At 42.6% G+C, this 22,558-nt stretch overlaps 1 protein-coding gene across 1 annotated transcript in view; it reads left to right on the plus strand.

Annotated features, from left to right (window-relative positions):
• The window catches only part of htr4 (5-hydroxytryptamine receptor 4), a gene marked incomplete at both ends in the record, with an annotated part of 137,359 nt that overhangs the window by 79,489 nt on the left and 35,312 nt on the right, over positions 1 to 22,558 (plus strand). The window contains one exon of the mRNA XM_083915690.1: positions 4,767 to 5,350. Coding sequence (XP_083771816.1) covers positions 4,767 to 5,350 — 584 coding nt within the window. The remainder of the gene's footprint in view (positions 1 to 4,766; positions 5,351 to 22,558) is intronic.

Raw genomic sequence — 22,558 nt, forward strand, 5'->3', positions numbered from 1 at the left:
GACTTTACTTCATGAGACAACTAAGGGCGCACTCACACTGTCTTTCTGTCCCGGGACAAAACCGTTTTTTCAGCTAAAGCCTAGTACCTTTAAGCAGTGTGAGTGCACCCGTTCCACGCATAACTGCCGACAACGGTCGTCCACGGCACGCATATACGAGCACGAGTGTGCGCACGTGTACGAGCACGAGCACGAGCCCTACGGCGGTAGCGGCAGACCAGCAACAATGGCGGTGAAAGGTTGACGTTGGTGTGATGCAGAGGTGGAGTGTTTACTGCAGATTTGGTCAATGAAAAGATTCAAAAACAGTCGACAAGACGCACAAAAACTCAGAGGTCTGTGGAAAGATTTGGAAACAAAGCCACACACACGCGATCAATGCGTGTGACGTGTTACGGCGTGATGGCGTATGGACAGCAAGAAGTATTGGCCGAGGCCCTGGCAGTGTGAGTACAAACGGGGCTGGGGCGCGGGGGGGGAGGGAGGAGGGGACAAGTACCCTAAAGCCCGGGTCGCGGTGCGGAAGGACAGTGTGAGTGCGCCCTAAAGAAACACAGCCAGGCAGGGTCTACTGGACCAATATTACATTAGGATCAGGTATTGTAACGCACCTCTGCACACAATAAAGAAAATAGAGAATTATTACCAGAGCTTCAAACATCATAGGCGGCAAACTCACTACACTGGATACAAATGAATCAATCCTGGGGGAAATGAATCTCCTGAGTAAAACCATAACTTGAGACGAGATGCTGCAAGATATTGATTAGTTTGAAAAGGTCATGAGCCATAAACATAAGGAACAACTGAATTTAGAACAAAAGCAGCTGCTGCTTCCTCCGAACTGTGTTCAGTACATAAAGCTGAGTAGCAGACAATGGAGAAAGAGTTCCAGGGATCCTTTATTATTGCTCTAAAGAGCTCACATCAGCAATCTTTGCGACCTTTTTTACCTCTGACACCAAGCTGTACACTTTAACTACATGTAAATGTAAATGTGTTTCTTGTCTGGAGAATCTGTGGGAGAGTGGGTCACCCTCCATTCGAGAGATTGGCGGTTTGATCCCCACCTCCCCCGGTCCACATGTCGAAGTGTCCTTGGGCAAGACACTGAACCCCGAATTCCTCCCCGTGCTGTGCATGGGTGTGTAAATGTGGTGTGAATGGTTAGATTAGATGGTCTGTAGATGTCCACTGCCATCAGTGTGAATGTCTGTGTGAACGGGTGAATGTGACAAACACTGTGAAAGCACCTTGAGTAGTCAGAAGACTAGAAAGGTGCTATATAAGTACAAGTCCATTACCATCATGCAGTGTCCTGAGAAGTTTGTGAATGAAAAAGGAAATCAGTCTGAATAAAGATAAAGCAGGAATGAGAGGAGAGAGACAGGTAGACAGACAGGAGTGCAGACAAAGGCAGCATTAATCTGCCTTTATCCGTACACCAGCAAAAGTTACTTCCGAGCTTACTGTCAACAGGAGAACCGGCTGGCTGGTTTTGGGCAGCATTGGCAGTGACTCCCACCTCACACACACACACACATTTGCCTTTCTGCCTTTCAAACACACAAACACACACAGGTTTATTGCCCAGCAGCAGTCTAAAGTGTGAGCCGTGCAGCAGCACCGGTGGCAGCGTCTCTCTTCGGGTCTAATTAGAGCTGTTAAATATTCTGAGTAGCCAATCAGCTCTGGCACAAACTGCAGCTCCAAAACTGAGCAAAAACAACCAGAACTCCAGCAAAGACACACGCACGAGTCGCTGTCTGCTTTCTACTGGTTCCTGGAAGACGGTAAAATGCAGTGTATTTATGCATTTATTCGGTCGCGCACTCAAAAACGGACAAAATGTTGAGTGTGTATCAATGAACACTCAACACCCTCTATCACCGCCATTTTGTCTATGGAGCGGAAGAGGCGGGACTTAATTCAAACTGGAAAATGGCGGCACAGTCTCTAGAACAACTAGATTCACTTTATAAATGTAAAAGGAGGATGACAAGGATTTTTGGCAATGTGCTGAGTCAGAAGAGTTGTTGGAAAAGCAGAAGAAAAAACACGATCGTCATTTCCATTAGGTGCTCGTCGGCGACGGCAGTGTGTGATCTGAGACTTACCCTAACCCTCACTTGGAACATTGAGTGTCCTGATCGTGTCAGTACAAAGGACACACAGCGCACGAATGTCAGTACAGTCACTGCAGCGCGCGGTTTGGGACACAGGCAGGCTCTAACCAAGCAGAAACTTCTGCTGCTGGAAAATGAAGCCAGTGAGAATTCAGTGAGCGTTCTATGCGATCCAACATGGCGGCGCTCTGAAGCGGGAGAGTTTTTTGTTTCGTCCGTCCGTTCAACATGTTCAGACTGAGCCATAAAAACCATTTTGACAAGATACATTGAATATTGACCAAATGTGTGGGTCCGGGTAAAAAATTCCGGATTTATAGCGTTTTTGGAAAAGAGCTCCTTATTTATTTATTTTCAGATCAAATCAGGGACTGTGTTTCTTTGTATGCAGCAGATTAATGTGCAGAGAACCGTTCGACATTGCGATTCTTTTGCAAAATGAACTATAGGTCCAGAGTTCGCTGTTCCTGGTTCTTTCCACAGTCTATTTGGGTTTATTTTTATGTAAAAGCTGAAAGAAAAAACAAATTCAAAACACTGATTAGCATAAAGAAATGGTCAGAATAACAAACATAAGCATTCTCATTATAAGCAGGGTGGTTTTTAAAACAACTTGAATAACACCCTCAAGTATTGATGTGTCTTAGGACGCTCGTCTAATCAGTTGCCTTTAATAAGATGTAACGATGGTGGACTTCACCACTTCAAAGAGACATCCAAATGGTTTTCAAGAGATGAATAAAGAAAAATATACGCTAATGGTACCTTCAATGAAGGCAATTCTTGTTTTCCACCACTCAAAATTTAAGTGAGAAAGAGTGAATAGAACTTCTTCAATTTGCCCTTTGGCAGAAAAGAAATATGATCACTGAGAAAGAGCTGTCACTGCACAACCACAAGCCCAGATAAAAATCTATTTTCTCCTCTTTACACTTATGTGCATTCATGCTGCAGGGCAGGTAACCTTAGCGGTCACACAGAGACACTAAACACTTAAAAATGTCAGCCCATTCATAAAAAACAACTTTGGCCTACGGACTGGGGAGAGCAGCTTTTATGCAGAGATATGAATTGATCTCTGTATTATTCATCTCGTAGCCCCAAGCCGAAGTTTTTCCTGCAGAGCTGAGATGATAGCGGAGGAAAAACTGGGATGGGACTTTGCTGTGATTAATGGTGACGTGCAGAGCCTCCCCCTCCCTCAGGAGCTGTTCCCTTCTTTCTGTGGACACTCGGCTGAAGAGAGTGTAGGATTTTAAGTGTGCTGCTGTTGAAGACAGGAGGCGTTTCGTGGTGTAGCAGAGCAGAGCTGTCCAGCAGCTCAGTGCCTGTGGTTATTTATAAAGAAAAAATGGATCTTGTTCTTACAATTCCAGCTTTTAGGACATTTGATGTGTGTTCATATGATTGAGTTGAGATATTCGTGCATTAATGTAATACTCATCTACTTCATTGCAATTTCATTTTGATGTTAATCACACTTTTTATTCATCTGCCACATTACACTACTCTGATTCATTTTGGTGCCAGCTGGTCCTTCAGTGTACGATGTTTTCACTTTATAATAAGAATCATATCTGAGAAAAGCAACAGTCTGAGTCCAACCAGTCAAATTCAAAATCATATTCACAAAGTTGATTAAATATATATGAGGGGTTTCCAATCATTCACCCCTGTGGTCATGGTATGCTTTAGGCCAGATTACTTGCTAAGTTGATATCCTTTAACCGCTTGTCCCTAACGGGGTCACGGGGGGATGGAGCCGATCCCAGCTGACATTGGGCAGACGCCAGTCTATCACAGGTTACCATTGGGACAAACAGAGACAGACAACCATTCACACCTACGGGCAATTTAGAGTCATCAATTGACCTAACACCTGTACGTCTTTGGACTGTGGGAGGAAACCGGAGAACCCGGAGAAAACCCACGCAGACACGGGGAGAACATGCAAACTCCACACAGAATGGCCCCCAGCCAGGATGCAAACCTGGAACCCTCTTGCTGTGCTGTATGAAATTATGATTATGTTAGTTAATTCCATAGACACCCAACAACGGGATTACCCAGCACGTTAAAAACGTATGTCAGAGGCATACCCAGATACTAAAAGGTCCTGACCAAACTTCTGTGCTGTATTTGAAGCAGTTGGGAGATTTGTAATGACCATTACAGCCTGACAGAGCCAATGTATAGTTATTGACTTTCAGTTTTGATACGTACATATATCAGCAGGATATGACAGGATTTATTGTTTTATTGCTGGGATGATCACTTTGGCTCAGTGACAGAGTGGGTCGAGATTGGCGGTTCGATCCCCACCTCCCCAGGTCCACATGTCGAAGTGTCCTTGGGCAAGACACTGAACCCCGAATTGCTCCTGTGCTGCGCATGGGTGTGTAAATGTGGTGTTAATGGTTACATTAGATTAGATGGTATGTAGATGTCCACTGCCATCAGTGTGAATGTCTGTGTGAACGGGTGAATGTGACAAACACTTGAGTAGTCAGACGACTAGAAAGGCGCTGTATAAGTACAAGTCCATTTACCATTTACCATCACTGCTCCACATGCTACAACAAATCCTAGCAAAGAGGTTTTACCCGTCTAACTGTCCTTTCTGATGATTTCTTTTGACAGATCGAGCAGAGGCGCCACAGCGAGGGCAGCAACTCCACGTCCTGTGTCTTCATGGTGAACAAGCCATACGCCCTCACCTGCTCTGTGGTGGCCTTCTACATCCCTCTGGTCCTCATGGTGCTGGCCTACCAGAGGATCTACGTCACAGCCCGTGCACACGCCCTGCAGATCAGCATGCTGCAGCGGGCAGGAGGGGCCGGTGGCAACGCACCTGGTACTTCTGGGGTCGACTCTGCCGTCCATCAACGCAATCACCGCATGCGAACAGAGACTAAAGCGGCAAAGACTCTGTGCATCATTATGGGGTGTTTCTGCCTCTGCTGGGCGCCGTTCTTTGTCACCAATGTGGTGGACCCCTTTATAGACTACACAGTGCCAGACAAGCTGTGGGTGGCCTGCCTGTGGCTGGGCTACATCAACTCAATGCTGAACCCCATCCTCTACGCCTTCCTCAACAAGTCCTTCCGCCGTGCCTTCCTCATCATCCTATGCTGTGGGAGGAAGCGGTACCGCAGGTCATCCATCTTGGGGACCAGCGCTCCCTGCACAGCCACGCAGATCAACGGCTCCACACATGTACTCAAGTAAGTTCTGCAAATCCTTTTACTTCTCAAGTCTGGTTCAATGTTTATCAGGCATGAAGTTATTGACAGCTACAGTAATCCATACACCTGAAGTGATGTTGGGTGATGACACACAGCAGTTCCTGTTTTATACCTAGCTACTTTTGCATGAATTTCCTCAGCAGATGTACGGAATTTATGTAGTGAAATTAGGGCTGCACGATGTGAGAAAAATATGCGATGTTCGATGACTTTGTTGATCATTGCAATGCAATGCGATGCAATCCAGTTACTTGTAATACATAAAAGGTACTACGTTCTGTCTTTCCGCTTCCTTCAGTATAGGTTTTTTACTTTGTCTCATAATATATAATATAATATATCCTTAAAATGTTCCACTTTGTTCTTGAAATCTGACCTTTTCTTGAAGCCCACCGCTTGCCTCTAATTTCCTGCATAAAGAATACATTTCAGCCAATAGATCTTCACCCTTGAATTTCTTGTTTTTATCTACTTGAAGCAAAACTTGCTCTTCAGTTTCTCATATTTTCTGTGTATGGATGTTGCAGCAGTAATCTCCCTGAATGCAGGAGGAGACAGTTATCCTTTATCTGCCCTGGGTACAGTCATTACTGGTAGCAACAGCCCATTGTGATAAAAATGATTTCTTTTTAGGGGAGTTAGAGATGACTTTATCTCTGTAAACACCGTCTCCCAGTCCCTTGACTCATTACTCTCCCGACCTATTACGGTTTCTATACATAGAGCACATGTTTCACAGAGATAAGAGTCTGACATTTAACATGGACTCCGTTGTAGTCATTTTTTTTCTGTCTTCTATCCCTGACACTGGATAGGACCATGTTATTGGTATTCAGTAATGATGAATGAAGTACAGCCTTTATTTTTCATAGAATCCTTGTTAATGTCTGTAAGGTTGAATAATGGTGCATGTTTTATATTCTGTTATATACATTATAATGTGTGTATGTGATATTTATAGTATCTGACTGCATATGTATGTGACATGTATGAATAATATATAGCAGGGGTCTCCAACCTTTTTTCCTCTGAGAGCTAATTTCACAAAATCAAAGTGGCCAAAAGCGAATCGTGTTTTATGTGTTTCCATCCCAACCAGGCGGAAAAACCTTCATTAGTGAGAATATTTGCAAAATCTTGGTATCCAACACTCACATTTTGAATTGAAACATGTTACGAGCTCAAACCGTTTTGACTTCAGGCATTTGTTTACTCTTCACACTTCCATTTCAATCAGGAAGACTTAATGATTCCAGTTTTAGATGCGAAAGTAAGAATGCAGACGAATAATAGGTTGAATGAGACTCTTTGGCGATTAGTCTCCATCGAGACATCATGTATAAAGGGTGGTGAAGCCAAGGGTAGAGCAAGGGCCGACTATTGCCAACAGTGCGGGACACACCGCAAAAAAGTAGAGCGACAGACGCGACCAACAGCCCAACGTTGACGAACAGTTGACTGTCGTGTCAGGGCTTTTAGGCACAGGTAGAACTTCCACAGTTATCTTTTTACAGAGTAGTAACCTGGAACCAGTTTGATTTAATCGATTTAGAAGCTGCAAAAACTCTGGTGTAGTTTGCAATAGTAGCACCTCTGCTCAGGTATTGGGAGTATATCTCTGTGACAGTTTAATTCAGTGTCCCTGTTTTGTAGAATTTGTACTCCTGCTATGACTCTATCTCACCATTTGCAGCAGTTCCTCTCTCCGTGAGATCGTCTGACTGCAAGACAGAAAAAGATCATCTACAATAATTATGTCATTTATGTAAACGCAGACCGGAGATAGCCCTCCATTGCTGGAGACTGTTGCAGTGTCAAGATATTCATCTTAAGAAAGCTAATTTCCTCATTGTTCAGGAATCAAACATGGTCTGAACGTCTGAGTGATTCCTAGTAGATTTATATAAAGTGTGGAGCTCATATGAAATGGCTTTAATGAAAAAGGGAATATGTTGAATGTTAAGTCGAGTTGTTAGACCACTGACCTCAAGGCTTTAAGTGTTATTATAAGTAGCCGTTTTAACTGCAATGGGAGAGGTTTCATTTGAATACTACTTTAGTATTTACTGTATCAACAGGAAACTCTTGCACATTAATGCTACAGATCCTTTTGAGACTCTTGTTTAAGCTTCAAAAACTATTTCTTTGAGTGATTTGGAAAAAACCCATTGGCGATATCTGCTAGCTGTTGTTATACTGAGGCAGTAAATGTAGCATTTTCATTCAAAATGGTTTGGACGCCCTAAGACATTATGGAGCTGGAACTCATTGTAAGAAATCAATGAGTGTGTTTATGCCAACACAGAAGCCCTGGCCAATTATTATCCGCTCTGCAGACGGTTCCTGCAATTTTTTCATTCCTGCTCTGACATTTCTGGCCAACCTCCAGAGAGTTGTTACTGAGGATTGAAAGCAAGCTATTAATGTGAGCCTGTCCATATGGAAGTCATCTGTACACTCATTATTTTACTCAGAAGTGGGTACATCTGGAATAAAACTACAATTATTCACATAGGAATAGTAATACCAAGAGACCACCAGTGATTTGAAATATCTTCAGAGGTGGTTTGTGTTGTAATCCTTAACTCCACTACAATTTACTGAAAAGAGATGGAGATTAATTAGTAGATCACTGTAATTCATATTACCTTTTTGTCTTTTTCATGCGTTTTTTCATCTACTTTGAGGTTGAAGTTTGAGATAGATTAGAGAATGAATAAAATGACCCCTTGTGCTTTGTTGACATTGGGTTTACTTCCTCATCGTCCAGGGTCTCACATCCCCCACTGCCTTCTTATGGGTTAAAATACTTAAAAAACAAATGTGGGATGTTTAAACGCTCAATAGGATGTCATTCACATCACATCCTATTGGCTTCTCCATGTTTGGAGCCTATCGTGTGCACACATATTGCTCCTACACTCGTATACCTGGTAGATGTGTAACATGTGTTTTGCTTCAGAGAGACAGATTTCCTGTGGACGCTGGAACAAACATAATGATCAGTGGGAGATTGTTAATCAATACCAATAGTCTCCTGATCACCTGCATAGGTTATCGTTTTCCTGTCTGAAAGATCACACTGCTCATGCACTGCCCTGCTTATGTGCTGTTCCTATTGGTTGAGAAGTAATAGATAACAACAAAAAATGTTTGGGAAAAAGTTAACATATTGGATACTTAGCACCATTGCATGATAACTTAACTGGCCTGTGAACTTACATTGTTCTTAAGACATTAAATTAACTTCTGAAGAGTTGTTGAACAGTGTGAACTATAGTGTACACATAAAATGTCCATTGAAATTAAACAAGTCACGCAATACTTCTCCGTTATACCTTGGTCTGGGTGAATACTCGATTCTGATGCAGGATGTCCATTTAAACGTGATATAGGACACCCACTAATTGTGTATTACAGGTGAAACTGTCTGTTCACTGTTGAAAATGAAAAGGCAAATTTGAATTTCTTATTTACAACACTGATTGTGTCAGTGCCTCGTCCTCTGAACACCACGGGGATGGAGACTGTAACACACAAGCAGCAAGAAGTAAGTTTACAATGCCTCTCTGAACCTCCCATCCAATTCGCTATTCAATTCACTACTTAGGGCGAAGAGTAGGTCCATACATTATTTATCATTCTTTACAAAAATCTCGATATTGGACAGTTGATAGTGGACAATGACTTGATAGCTACCGTGTCTTGTTGTTAAACTTACTGTGAAATGATATTTACTGTTAATCCACCGTTCACACTGTTATTAACATTGAATCTTGCTAGCATAATATTAGCATTAGCTTTCTGGCTCGTATCTTAGGTTTTATGAGTCGATCGGACTAGAAAAAAACTCCTGTTGCCATGTCGTACTATGGTTTGTTCTACTTACTTGATCAGTGAACAATGTTTCCATTGCACGCAAACCTTGTGGCATGGGAATGATTATTCCAGGTGTTAGTCAAACCCTCAGGTGTTATCTGAGTTTTTGTTTGAAAAAACTCTAGATTTTGATTACAAAATGCATGAAGACATCAATAAAATGTATTTAGAAAATGTTCTTTGGCAGTTGAACATATTAATTACATATGCCTGGCCTTATGCAGTAAAGCTTAATCTTGCCTTCATCAAGTTGGTATACATGATGTGAAACGTGCACATGTTGAGTTAGAGCAGAAGCTTTTCTTCAACCATGAAGTGCGGTTGTGCCTGACAGCAGCTACAAATGTATGTATCAAGTCAGCTGTGCTCTAAATTAAACTAAACATTGGTGAGAGATAACTACCGTTAGTTTCAGACGACACCTTAAGTAACTGGCATGCCTCACTATGCATGGACTCACTCATAAAACTCTAAAAATGCCCTAAGAAAACTGTCACCATCGTTGTAAGATTTCCTTTTTCTCTGATTAATGAACAGAGGCAGGCTGCCAAGTTTCTAATAACTGAGTGTTAATGCGTGAATTCTCAATGACATTTATTTGAATGACAGTAGACGCATAAATACACAAATGATCCCAATCAGGAAATTCGTTTTAAATCATTGAAATATTCATACATAAGAAACTGTTAGAGCAGAATGCCTGGAGACTTATTTTGGACAGAAATTAATTTAGCCACAAGCTCTGCTCTCTGCTGATCTGAGCTCATTTAAATTACTTTTTCCTCCTTTCATTGTATTGACAGTTGAATTAGTGAGGTAATCAGTTTGTTGTCATTGTTGTCTTAATGGTCGTGGGGTTTCTGCGCTGCAGAGATCACGTGTCAATCAAACTACTTCGGTCCTTTGTTTTATTGTCTCATTCACTCTGAAGAAACTCATGTCTCTTGGTGTTGACAACAACATCATAGCTTCAGTGAACTGGAAAGAGGTTGGATAACTTTTCTCAACTTTACATTGCCCTTTTAAAACCGCTTTTTTCCATCTTTAGTTCTTTGGTTACACCTCCATGACTTGTCTACTTCTGACACCTCAGCACAGGTTGCACGTATCCATGCTTCATTGTTTCATTTGAATAGTTTAAAGAGGCCTGCAGAGGTACGACTATTCAGTATTTCACACAATACAAGCAAAGTTTGGGGAAAGACAAGAAATACAAATTTGCTAATAATATGTTTCCTTTCTTATAACTCATCTTGTGATCACTCACATTTATCTTGCAACCCATTAGGGGTAACAAGCAATTAACCGAAACAGTAAACATCAATCTAAAAGCAATTAGATGCAATCACCCAATACACACTCACTGTCCAGTCAAAAGCCAAAGAGTAAAAGTGTGTTTTCCTAAAATTTGATGTGATCATATAGAAGGAGACTCATGAGTTAAGGGAACAGAAGAGATGAATCTTAAACTTAACCTTAAACATAACTCCATTAGATGCTGTAGATATACAGTAATCTGTGCTGCAGCATTTTGGACCAGATAGAGGTGTGATAAAGATGATGATGATCAGGATTGATGGTACCAAAGTGGGGTCATACACGGGTTGCAGAGTCCAGCAGTATTCATTTCTCCTTGGTTGATGTTATAGTTGTTCAGCATTTGCACTTGTAGAACGTGGCGGTTGGTCTTTGTGGTATATGTCCCGCCTCTCCTCCATTGTGATTGGACAGCTGGGTGAGAAGTGACAGTTAGGAGCAAAGTGCTTAACCCAAAATTAGATAAATTTCACCTCTGGGCAATCAGAATAAGATGCTTAGCACCTTGTCACACTGCTGGTATTTGTAGCCGAGTTTAAGTACATGGCGCTCCTCCTGCAAAGCATTACGCGCTGCCTCTAAAGAAAACGCTCACATGGACACAGCCTTATTTTCAAAACAGCTGGTTAATACTGAATCCACGGCGACACACCATGGACGCTAATTAAGATGCGACAAACAGCTGCAATCTAAGATTAACACGTCTGAGATACATGAAGAAATTGAAGCGGCCAATGCAGACACAGATGAGATGGATTATTGTGTCTTTGGTGTGAAGGATGCATTGATCGTGAAACTGATGATGACAACTGAATTGATCCTAGGCACTTACAGTGACAGGCATTTCCCCCCGGAGGCTGTAAAATCAGTCTTCACCCTGTCTGACCTTTATTTATCCAGGAGATGCCTGTCCAGGATACAGCTCCACATAATCCACTGCACTGTTTCTTGTCATTTACACTAAGATCATGCGCGTTTCATTTAAACCTTTGCATGATTCCCTCTGCTAAGAGCAATGTGATTCATAAAATCGTCAGGAAACGTATACAAATATTGCTGTTATATGTGTACAACTCTTTAAAATGAGTTCTGCACAAGCCCAACGCCTCATTCACTGTATTGTCTGTTCATTTTTGGGGATGGGACATTAACTCCTGCCTAAATCCAGCAATCACTGCATTTCTCTTTAATTCAGTGCTGTGGCAGCATGGGATTGTATGTCTTCTCATAGAGTCAATGGTAAATGTAATAAATTAGAACCAACATACTCAAATGTGAAGTGTTTTCAATAAACACACTGAGCTGTTAAAGTTGAGCTGTTAAAAACCCATCAGGCTAATTAACACATTACGGAATAATCAGGTATGTGTAGACTGAAGCTGTACGATAATGTTATATCACTGTACACCTACTTGTGTATTTGTTGATGTATTCTAAATTTACTCTGCTGGTTGTGGCTCAAAGTCTCCATCCATCCATCTTCTACATTATACCCATTCATCTGTATTTCTAAGACATAATGGAGCACATGCCAGCATGCATTAGGTGAAAGGCAGGCTGACACAACCCACAAATAGAAAAAAACTTTCTTTTGAAGCCTGTGAATGTTCTCATTTGTCCAGGTCGTCGTTATCCTCAAAGCAATTTCAGTCAAAAGCAACTGGACTTGGTTATTTGTCTAGGAAGACGTTTCACCTCTCATCCAAGAGGCTTCATCAGTTCATGTACGCATCTGACCAGGCTGGGACTGGACCGGGACCAGGACCAGGACCAGGCTGGGACTGGTCCAACTAACTGGCGTGGAGATCCAAGTATTTAACCTCAAGGCCGATGATGTCACTGGAACCCTTTGTGCTCCAAGTGCCAACGAACGTTTTTAGAGTGACAGTCGTTGGTGGGAAGTTGGTTTCGACTTCGTTAGTGCTCTATTGAGTCTGAACGACAGTCGTAGGAGTCACAGGAGGCCATTCGTGAACAGCTGTTCTTTGAGGTTAGATTGTTGAATCGCCTGGGAAGGGATGAAAGGGCAGCATTGTAAACTGGAGATAAGTGGTGTCTCAGACCTCCTCCTCTGGTTAGCGATGGTTTCTCTACTTTTGCATCGATGGCTTCTTTTACTCCTCTTTCAAACCATCTGTCCTCTCTGACCAAGATTTGGACACTGTTGTCATCAAAGGAGTGGGCTTTCTCCTTGAGATGTAAGTGGACAGCAGAGTCCAGGCCTGAGGAGTTAGCTATCTTGTGTTGGGCTACGCGTTTATGCAGTGGTTGTTTTGAAAACAATGTAAATGGAAGATATCCACTGTACTTGACTATTGATTCGTCCCCCCATCACTCACATCTAAATTCTTAATGGCCACTATGAAGAAAAAGAATGATACAGACAAGACAAACTTGTTGCAATGTCCATTTAGGACAGATTCACAAAACAAAGTCTATCCTTTAAGACTAATGCCTCACTGTCTGATGTCTGACACAAACATTGTTTTTCAGGAGGAAATCGATCAAAGAAAGGAGGCGATCGGCAGAGGTGGAGGTGCCTGCTGAGGGTCCGCCAAGGAAACAGAATAGAGCATTACAATTCCATCCATCGAATCAGTTTTTAACAGCCAGCCTTGCATCCCACTGGGGAGGTTTATGGGCACGGCCCTGTTTTATGTTACCTTTATCCCATGGCCCATTACAGTGAGGCCATTCAGCCTGACTGAGGCGGTGGAGGGGTTCAGGGTTCGCTCGGGTAATGGCTATTAAAATGCCAGGGGTGTGTCAGCTCCGCGTGACACTGCTTCTGCTACTGGAACAGTACGGGAGAAGCTCAGGAACAAGACGCAAGGTAGCATTAATGCATGTCATCATCAACACTATTTCCATCCACCGGTTTCAATGCACATGTTCAATTTGTGCATTAAAAAAAATGATGTGCGATGGAGACGGATTTAGCGAATACAGGGTGACACACAAGTCTAATGTGACTCATGGCAGTGAAGTTGAGCCGCCACATCCGCTAAGGTCTCCAGTCTCTGTCTAATTGGTGCCACCTACTGCTAAAATGACGAACCAACTTCTTTTGACATAACAGTAGTGGATCCATTTCCATACATTTGGATGGAAACCCAGCTGAGCTCAGGTCATTATCCACAGTAATGGACGGCTGATATTTCTCTTCATCAACTGTAACTGAGCGCTCTCACAGCTGTGATCTCTTAGCGTGAGGGTCAGGGATATATGGAAAGTGATGCGTCTGTGCGTGGGCGTCTGGGCGAGCCTGCAGGCACGAAAATACATCCACACTGCGTCACTTGATTCAACTAACACAATGGCTGTACAGGGACATGAAGTACCGCGGCTCATTTGGCTTCTATATTATAGGAAATGTTCAGGTTACGGATCATTTTACACAGATTGGAGTTTGTTCCTGTTCGACCCTCGTTGGCCTCTGTTTTCCGAGCTATTCACTGGCTGTGGAAAGGTCGGATGTCCCTCTCCGATGCAAAAGGTCATCATGACTCATGCATCATATACACTTTCTCCTACAATTGTGGGTGATGAGGCCTATTGTTGCCGTTCTTTGTAAAACCGTGTGGGTGATTGAAACAGCTGGAAAGTCTGAAAGGCAAAATGAGATACTGATAAAAAAAAAAAAAGCCACACATGTATTCTGAAAAGGTTTCAAAGAACAAAGTAATTACCGAGCTTTTTTTAGATGATAGCAGATGGTTTTTCTTAGTCGACGATGCTGAACTCACAGCAACAACTTCTTTACCCCCAAAGCTCAAACTGACGCACCCCAACCTTGATGCTACGGCGATAAAGCAACACATTTAAAAGATCATCTAGAGTGTTCCTACTCTGTCCTTAACAAATGAAAAGATTAAGAAATGTATAATTGCATGTAAATTGATTTCCAGAGAGATCCCAGGAGACTTACATGCAAACTGATGTTTAAAGGCCCATTAAGAGCCCCGTGTGTATCTCATTTAGAAAACGGAGAAATGCTAATATTAATGCAACATGTAAATGAACATAATTGTGAATTAGCCAGTCGTTCTGTTACTTTGTTTGTTAAAGAAAAGCGGCTGCAAGCTTATTTAAAAAATAATAATAATAATTCATGTGACCATGAAAGAGTCTTGGAGAAACGCTCAAAGGCAGCTTGGTAATGAGAACATTACTTACGCAGCCTGTGATTCAAACTGACAATTACTCAAAGTGGGTTGTCAGTACATTACAGGTATTTTTAAGGTAAAAGGGGTAATTTCTGGAACATAATAATAATAATAATAATGTGGTGTGTGTGTTTGAGTAAGTGAATGAGAGAGAGAGAGAGAGAGAGAGCGCTCTGAGCGATATCTTTTCTTGAAAAATAGTTTTAACGATGATTTAGGGACGTTCAATATTTCAGAGCAATCACTGAAATCTTTTTTTCGGGTTCTTAAAACCTCCTCGCCATGTTGCCTAGCAATGCAAAAGACAGGAACTTTATTTTATGATATTTAAAAAAACAGAAGCAATATCAGAATGATTTATAAACTATAAGAGACTGACTGTTATTTTGAATCTGATTAGTAGCCATGGTTTAACAGAGTAATCTCCTCCACGGTGTACAAACCTTAAACCTTTGATCTGTTAAATTGCAAAATACAAAACCAAAAATGTTGTCTCTTGTGATTTCTGTAGCTAATTGTAAACACAAATAAGTGGTAAACTCCCAACTTTCTACCCCCCTACTTCTGAGGGAGCCAGAAGTAGCTCGGGCCACACCCATCTTTGAACTCAGCCTTTTGTTTTTATCTCATCTACACACCTGTAAAGTTGTGTGACTCTGCCTTGTATGGTTATTGGGCTTAAGTAGGGCCTTTAAGTAGGGGTGACAAAAGTTAGCATCATACATATATGTCAGCTGCTCACATGCCTCCAGATCAGCCAATAGCAAAATTAAATCCCAATAGGCTGGTTTCAACCTATGCATATTTATAACACAATATGGAGAATTCAAATACTTTGCACTAAAATGTCAAGCTTTGGACCTGCATCCATCAATCCTACTAAAAGACATGAAACTAACACTCCTATGTTGACTTACGCATGTCAGGAAACATGGAGAGACAACAAAGGTCTATTTTGTGAGATGATAATTACAGTATATCATAATTAATTAATGACAGAAGTCAGGACATTAATGGAAAAGGCAGAATCAAAACAATGGTGAAAAAGCCAAAAGGTCTGACCGTAAGGCAGTAAAATCCAGGTTGTGTAGAAAACAGGGCAAAAAATCAGTAACACGTCACCGAAACTTTGATCAAGTCATCTGAGAGCTTGGCATGAACACACAACAGGCTTAAAATGGGCGTCTGGATTGTGTCGACTGTCCAGGCGATTGTTTGATCACTCTGGCCGAGATGAGCTCCCGAAAGACCCAGATTCGGCACTAGCCTCGCAAGTTTAGGATGGACTTGTGAGCTATATTGTGTTTTACTCGCAGATCAGTCTGGTGACTTGTGGCAGAGAATATTTGGAGAAGGTTGCCCAAGCGACCATAAATTTGCGTTACACAAACGGCAAATATCCTTTAGCAACGTGTTGCTTACCCTCTGTTAGTACGTCATACTGTACGCTTTGTTGATCTGATTGATTGTTGGTTGATTTGGCCTGTCTATCACCAACATAGGTGGTGATTTATCCAATCAGCAACCAGTATTTCCGCCTCTCCCCAAAAGATCTCCAACAGAGAGGTCCCAGATGTATATGCAGAGCAAATGCTATTTATGATAACCAATCCATCTGGCGGAGTCAGGTTAGTTCAGCACAGCATCTGGCTGTGGCGATGTCAGCGAGGGTCACAGACTCACATACAAGTTCCCAAATATAATTCTTACAGTTTTACAATAAAAGATACTTTGTTGTGAGACTCCAGACAATAAAGATACAGCCTCCCATCTGCACTGTGTGATTGACAGGTGCAAATGACCGCAGCAGTGAAATAGATCAGATAGAAGCATTGATATGTTGCGGTGCCTTTGGCAGCGATATCGAGTTAAACCTGCTGTAAATCAAGCTGTTGTGTGAGTGGGAAAGGCAGCTGTTTGGTTAAAGTGTGTATCAGCCAGCTAAAAGTGGCCAAGTAAAGCATGACACATAATACCTTTATCCTCCGAGGCATATTAACACAGTCCATTATGCACACGCACACAAACACACACACACACACACACACACGCACACACACACAGCAGTAGCAGCTGAGTGTTTATAGTCTCATTGGAGTCATATATCTGAAAACTGTCAGTGGCAAAGAACCCAAACTGTATTTATGAAGCCATTCTTCACTGTCAGAGGAGAGGAGGGAGAAAAGAAAGGAGGACGGGAGAGGAGAAGAAGGAGAAAAGAAAGGAGGACGGGAGAGGAGAAGAAGGAGAAAAGGAAGGAAAAGGGGAAGAGCAAGAAGGAGAGGAGAGGACGCAGAGAAGGGTGGAAGAAAAGGATATAAGAGGGGAGTAAAAAATATGAGGAGAAGATAAAAGAAAAAAGAGACAACGCTGATGAAGGATAGAAAATAAAGTAGGAGATGAGAGGCTAGTAAAGAGGAGAGGAAGAAAGGGCCTAAGTAGGAGAGGAGAGGGAGGAAGAAAGGGTGGGAGAAGAAAGAGAGTAGAGGAGAGGACCGGGAAAATGAAAGGAGAAGCCTGGAGAATTAGGGGACATGGGGATGAAGGAAATAAGGATAGGAAAGTAAGAAGGAGAAGTAGGGATTAAAGTAATTAAAGTACATTGAGTTGATTGGAGGAAATAAGAGGAGATGAGATAAAAGAGAGAGGACAGAAATGAGAATACAGGATGAGATGAGAGGAGAAAGGAAGAGGCTGTGAAGACAAGGAGAGGAAGAAAGAAGAGGTTAAGGACTTGTTTAGACAAAGACGATCTAAAGAGGAAATGCAAAAGTGGCCTGTTCTCACTTTTTATTCCGCGTTTAGACGAGCGTCTTTTGGGGGGAAATCTGCGTGCATACGGTGACGCAAAAGTGTGTGAAATTCGATGTAGTATGCACATCAGGTGGCCAGGTGGTGTGAAGCACTACCACACAACAGCACCCAGAGCTGGTGCGTGCGTAGAAACGTCCTTCTCCTTCTCTCCCTAACAGCGGAGAAGCAGGACGCCGTACAGTGTGACAGGGATCTGCAGCACGGTCTGCAGCCTCCCACCACCTCGGCTCCACCCAGGACACTTGAACGTCCCACTGATGGAAACAGTCCAACATGTTTGTTGTTGTTTACCTGTACTCTGCACGTGGATTTTACGTTAACACGTACGCGACGTGAGCAGATTTTTACCCCTTTACGCGGAAACACAACGGTGGAGCGTTTCTAAAATTTCCACTGTGGAGGATGGTGTCACTTTTTTTGCGTTTTTAAGCCCCAAAAACGCCTTCGCCATTTAAACGAAAGGCACATCTGATAATAACTGGTCGTTTTTTTTACCGATGAGCGTTAAAAAGTATAAAAGTAGATAGGTGGTGTTGTGGAAATGGATTTCTTCAATAAGGATCAACAAACAGGATCAGCTTTTTCTCCGTGGTTCATTTTGACAAAGCATGTTTTTCTGCAGACAAAAATACGTTCACCCCTGCGTCCTCACTCTTCCCAGAGTATAGCAGGAATGACCCCGATCCACCCAGCGCTCGGTCTTTTGGAGGAAGAGCCAGAAAGCACTAAGCCTTGGTTGGGTGACGTCCAAAACAAAAGCATGCCTTAGATATTACAATTCTGAACATTCTGAACCTCTCTCATCACAAGGTCTCTAACACAGAGTGCAGATGCACACATATGCCATTATACCATCATGAGTTCATTATTTGCGTTATCCATTAAGAAGGTGAGACAGAGGAGACACTGAACTGTGTCTGACCTGACAAAACTATGATTATGAATTACAAATATACAAAATTCCCACAACAGTGGAGAGGAGAAAAGAAGGGAGAGAACATGTGCAGTAGGAACAAGTGAGGAAGACGAGGAGGTAGAGAGAAAGAAGAGAGGTTGGAGAGTAAAGAAGAGGACGCAACAGAGAGGTAGAGAGGTACAGGGAATGAGATGAAGGTGAGAAAGTATTCAAGGCAAAAGAAAATGCAGGTTTTGTCAGATCTTTTATTTTTTATAGTGGATCTTTCTGTCTCCACTCCTGTAAGTGACAGTCAACATGATTCATATCAGAGGGTTTTAAAGCCTCAACTTAATTGGCCAGTTCCATCATCGGTGACACACCGCCGCGTGACGTGAAGACTGGCTGGCACCACCTGCAGCGAGCAGAGAAAACATACGGAGCTGGACTCTGTCACTGCAGACTCATAGAGATGGTATGCACACTGAAGCTTTAGTTTCTCCCATCACACACTGAGGGAGTTAAACACACAGCAGCAAAGTGGTTTCAACCGGGCTGAACAGTGGGTCCTACATTGCTGATATTCCTCTAAATGATGTGCATGCTTTATAAAAACACATGCTCAGTGCATCAGATTAATTTCCCTCTCCGACAGACACATAAAACACTGAAACGCCGTGTACTTCAATTAGGAGTAAATTGTCTGTTCAGATGGAATCAATTTGGCACTTTTGCATGTTTTCAGTGGATGGAAAATGAGCTCATTTAATTACGCCGCTTCATCTCATTAGGAGAGCGATCATTTTAACGTGACGGATGGATGTGATAGGTGCAGTCGAGTGTGTCACAGAGTAGTGTAGTGTGGTGTTTTATATCGGAGCTCCTTCAGTCAAAGTGTCAACGTCACTTGCTGTAAATGAAGATATGATGAGCTTTAAGCGTCACGGACCAGGAAGTGGGTCACTGTGGCAGCGAAGATGTATGTGGAGGATAAAAACGGACCGAAGGGTGCTGAAATATGTATTTATGGATATGTAGATGTCGGTTGGACGAACACAGCGGAGACATATGTACTTCCTCACTTTTCCACTATAGACCAAGTGTCAGGGCTGAGACAAATGACAGCTCAAATGCAGTGTGAGTGTTGCTCTGTGGAGCAGTTTTCTACCCATTTGAGCTCTTTATTTGACCGGGCAACTGGCAACTTCCATCGGTGGGTTCATATGATATCTTATGCACAACAATTCATATGATATCAAACAAAATGTGACTTTCTGTTGAAGGCCAGATGTGAAACGCGTCATTTGGCGGATGTCAGCAGATCCTCAATGCTGTGTTCTGTTGGGACTTCTGCCACGGCGACAAGCCAAACGCTGTTCATCTCAACATAATGCCCACATTTCAATGACACAGGCCTGGTTTGAAATGGTATCTCTTTAAGTTAAGGCAACGCAAGGGGATGGTTATGTTGAGACGACAAAACCTCTTGGTGAAGATCAGAAAAAGGTGATGGTTCGTCTTAGTACGTCCAGGACAGGAAAACCGTTCCCCTTGGTGGAAGTCCTGAGTTTTGGGACCCATCCACCATTTAATTTTTTTCTTCTCTCCAGATGTAAGTTCTACGGTAATAAATATGTGGATTACATACAAATTACAGGGTCATGACCCAGAGAACGAGGTCGCGGGTACAAGTGGCCGAAATGTGTTTTCTCAGGAGGGGGTCTGGAGTCTCCCTTAGAGAGAGGGGGAGAAGTTCAGCATCCGTGAGGAACTCGGAGTAGAGCCGCTGCTCCTTTACGTTGAAAGGAGCCAGTTGAGGTGGTTCAGGATCATCTAGTAAGGATGAACCCTGGGAGCCTCCCTAGGGAGGTGTTCCAGGCACGTCCAGCTGGGAGGAGGCCTCGGGGAAGACCCAGGACCAGGTGGAGAGATTATATCTCCACACTGGCCTGGGAACGCCTCAGGATCCCCCAGTTAGAGCTGGTTAATGTGGCCCGGGAAAGGGAAGTTTGGGGTCCCCTGCTAAAGCTGCTGCCCCCGCAACCCGACCCCGGATGAGCGGATGAAGATGAGATGAGATGAGACGTACAAATTACAGTGGATTCCTTTTCTTTTTTTAAGTAAATGTACAAACAGAGAATAAGGACATCCTGGAGTAGGCCAGGAAAAAGGATTCAGGGTTGTTATTTTGATAACAACAAAATAACTGACTGTCAACTTGGTGGCACAAGTGTTCTGTCTCGTATCCAGGACTTGGGTGAAGCAGAAGACACTCACATAAGGACTTGAAACCTTACGGGAAAATGGAAATATAAGCTTTTATGAATAGGATTGGTTAATGACTCTGCACCTTCTTAAGATAATAAAACAAACAAAATGAAAGCAAAAATGATTGCAGTTGCCACAGCATATAATTACGTTTGATACAATCCTTGAAAAACCATGACAAATAATCAAGGTAGTTACGTTTTTACGCCTTAGTGATTTAAATTCCCTTGCTCTTAGCACATCGCTGGAAAATTAACTTGTTGAATTAATGATCTTCAAATTGTCTATTTGTATGGAACAATTGCAAATTGAATGTAGTTACGTGCTGCAATAATCAGTTCCTCGAAAATCACAAACAGCTCGTCTCCGGAGACGAAGGTGAACACAGTTTCGTAGCACTCAGCGTGTTGGCGTGGTGGGGAACCACTGAGTGAGGACACAGCAGACGAGGTGTGATGAGCGGTTTCACCAAGAAATGAAATGATACTCTCTCTCTCTCTCTCTCTCTCTCTCTCTCTCTCTCTCTCTCTCTCTCTCTCTCTCTCTCTCTCTCTCTCTCTCTCTCTCTCTCTCTCTCTCTCTCTCTCTCTCTCTCTCTCTCTCTCTCTCTCTCTCTCTCTCTCTCTCTCTCTCTCTCTCTCTCTCTCTCTCTCTCTCTCTCTCTCTCTCTCTCTCTCTCTCTCTCTCTCTCTCTCTCTCTCTCTCTCTGAAGGTTTTAAGCGCTCTCTTCATTATTCACTGAGCTCTCTCCAGCTGTGAATATTACCTTTGGCTGAAAATATACAGCTGCTGCTCAGCCTCCTGCTGCTCCGTGCTGTGTTCAGGAGGGGAAATAAAGACATACTGTATATACATACACAAATAGACATATTGGCCCTCATTTATCAAACGTACGTGGTAGAAAAATGTGCGTGCGACCATTTCCTGGCAAACGTCGGCAGTTATCAATTTGGACGTGAGCGGGAGCTACGATCAAATCTCACGTCAGGTCTGAGACCTCAGCTGTCATTAAGCATAAGCAGTCACATATTAAGAACAGATCAAAACGGATTCTTAAAACGAATAAAAAAAATAATAATTGTGGTTGGAGCGATTGATTGTACTCATGTGCGTCAGAAGGCACCACCCATGAATGATTACGCACTCATCAATCACCAAAACTACCACTCGATAAATGTACAGGTGATGTGTGATGCCAAGCTATTGCTTTTTAACGTGGTGGCCAGGGGGACACACGATTCTTCTATATTTCAAAACAGCTCAGTGTGTAATGGCACAGTGTGTAATGCTAGGACAGAATATTAGACTGATATTTGTTCCTTGGGTTGGTATTTCAATTTTGGGCTTGGGCTATTCATTTTTTTATTTTCTAAACTGCAGAATAACAGAACGCTTAACAAAATAATGCCTTTTATTAAACCAAAAAACACAACCCAAAGAGTCTTCCTGCTGTCATTTACATTCATAATTTGTCTCTGGTGAAAACGTAACTTCTCTAATTCTACTTGAATGGGGACAATACATTTAGGCTGCAGCAGTGATGTGCGGCGAAAACTTAAACTGTTGGAGCAAAGGACCCGACGTCACGCTGCGTTCTTTCTCTTCGAAGTGAGGCTGCCTTCGAGTGCGGTAGGAAATATCGAGATCATAAAAAACGTTCTGACAGAGAACAATATAAAGTCCCCCTATTAAGGGGTTAAAGAACATAACAAGGCTGAAATTTACCGCAATGATCTGAGCTGAGGAAGTCCGAGAGCTGCTAGGCTAATTTATACATAAAGACTGCAGCCTGGTGAAAGGCTGTGTGCTACGCTAACACCATCAGTTAGAAATCATGCTTACATCATC

The sequence above is a fragment of the Echiichthys vipera genome, assembly GCF_963691815.1.
Source record: "Echiichthys vipera genome assembly, chromosome: 6".
Taxonomy (NCBI): Eukaryota; Metazoa; Chordata; class Actinopteri; order Perciformes; family Trachinidae; genus Echiichthys; species Echiichthys vipera.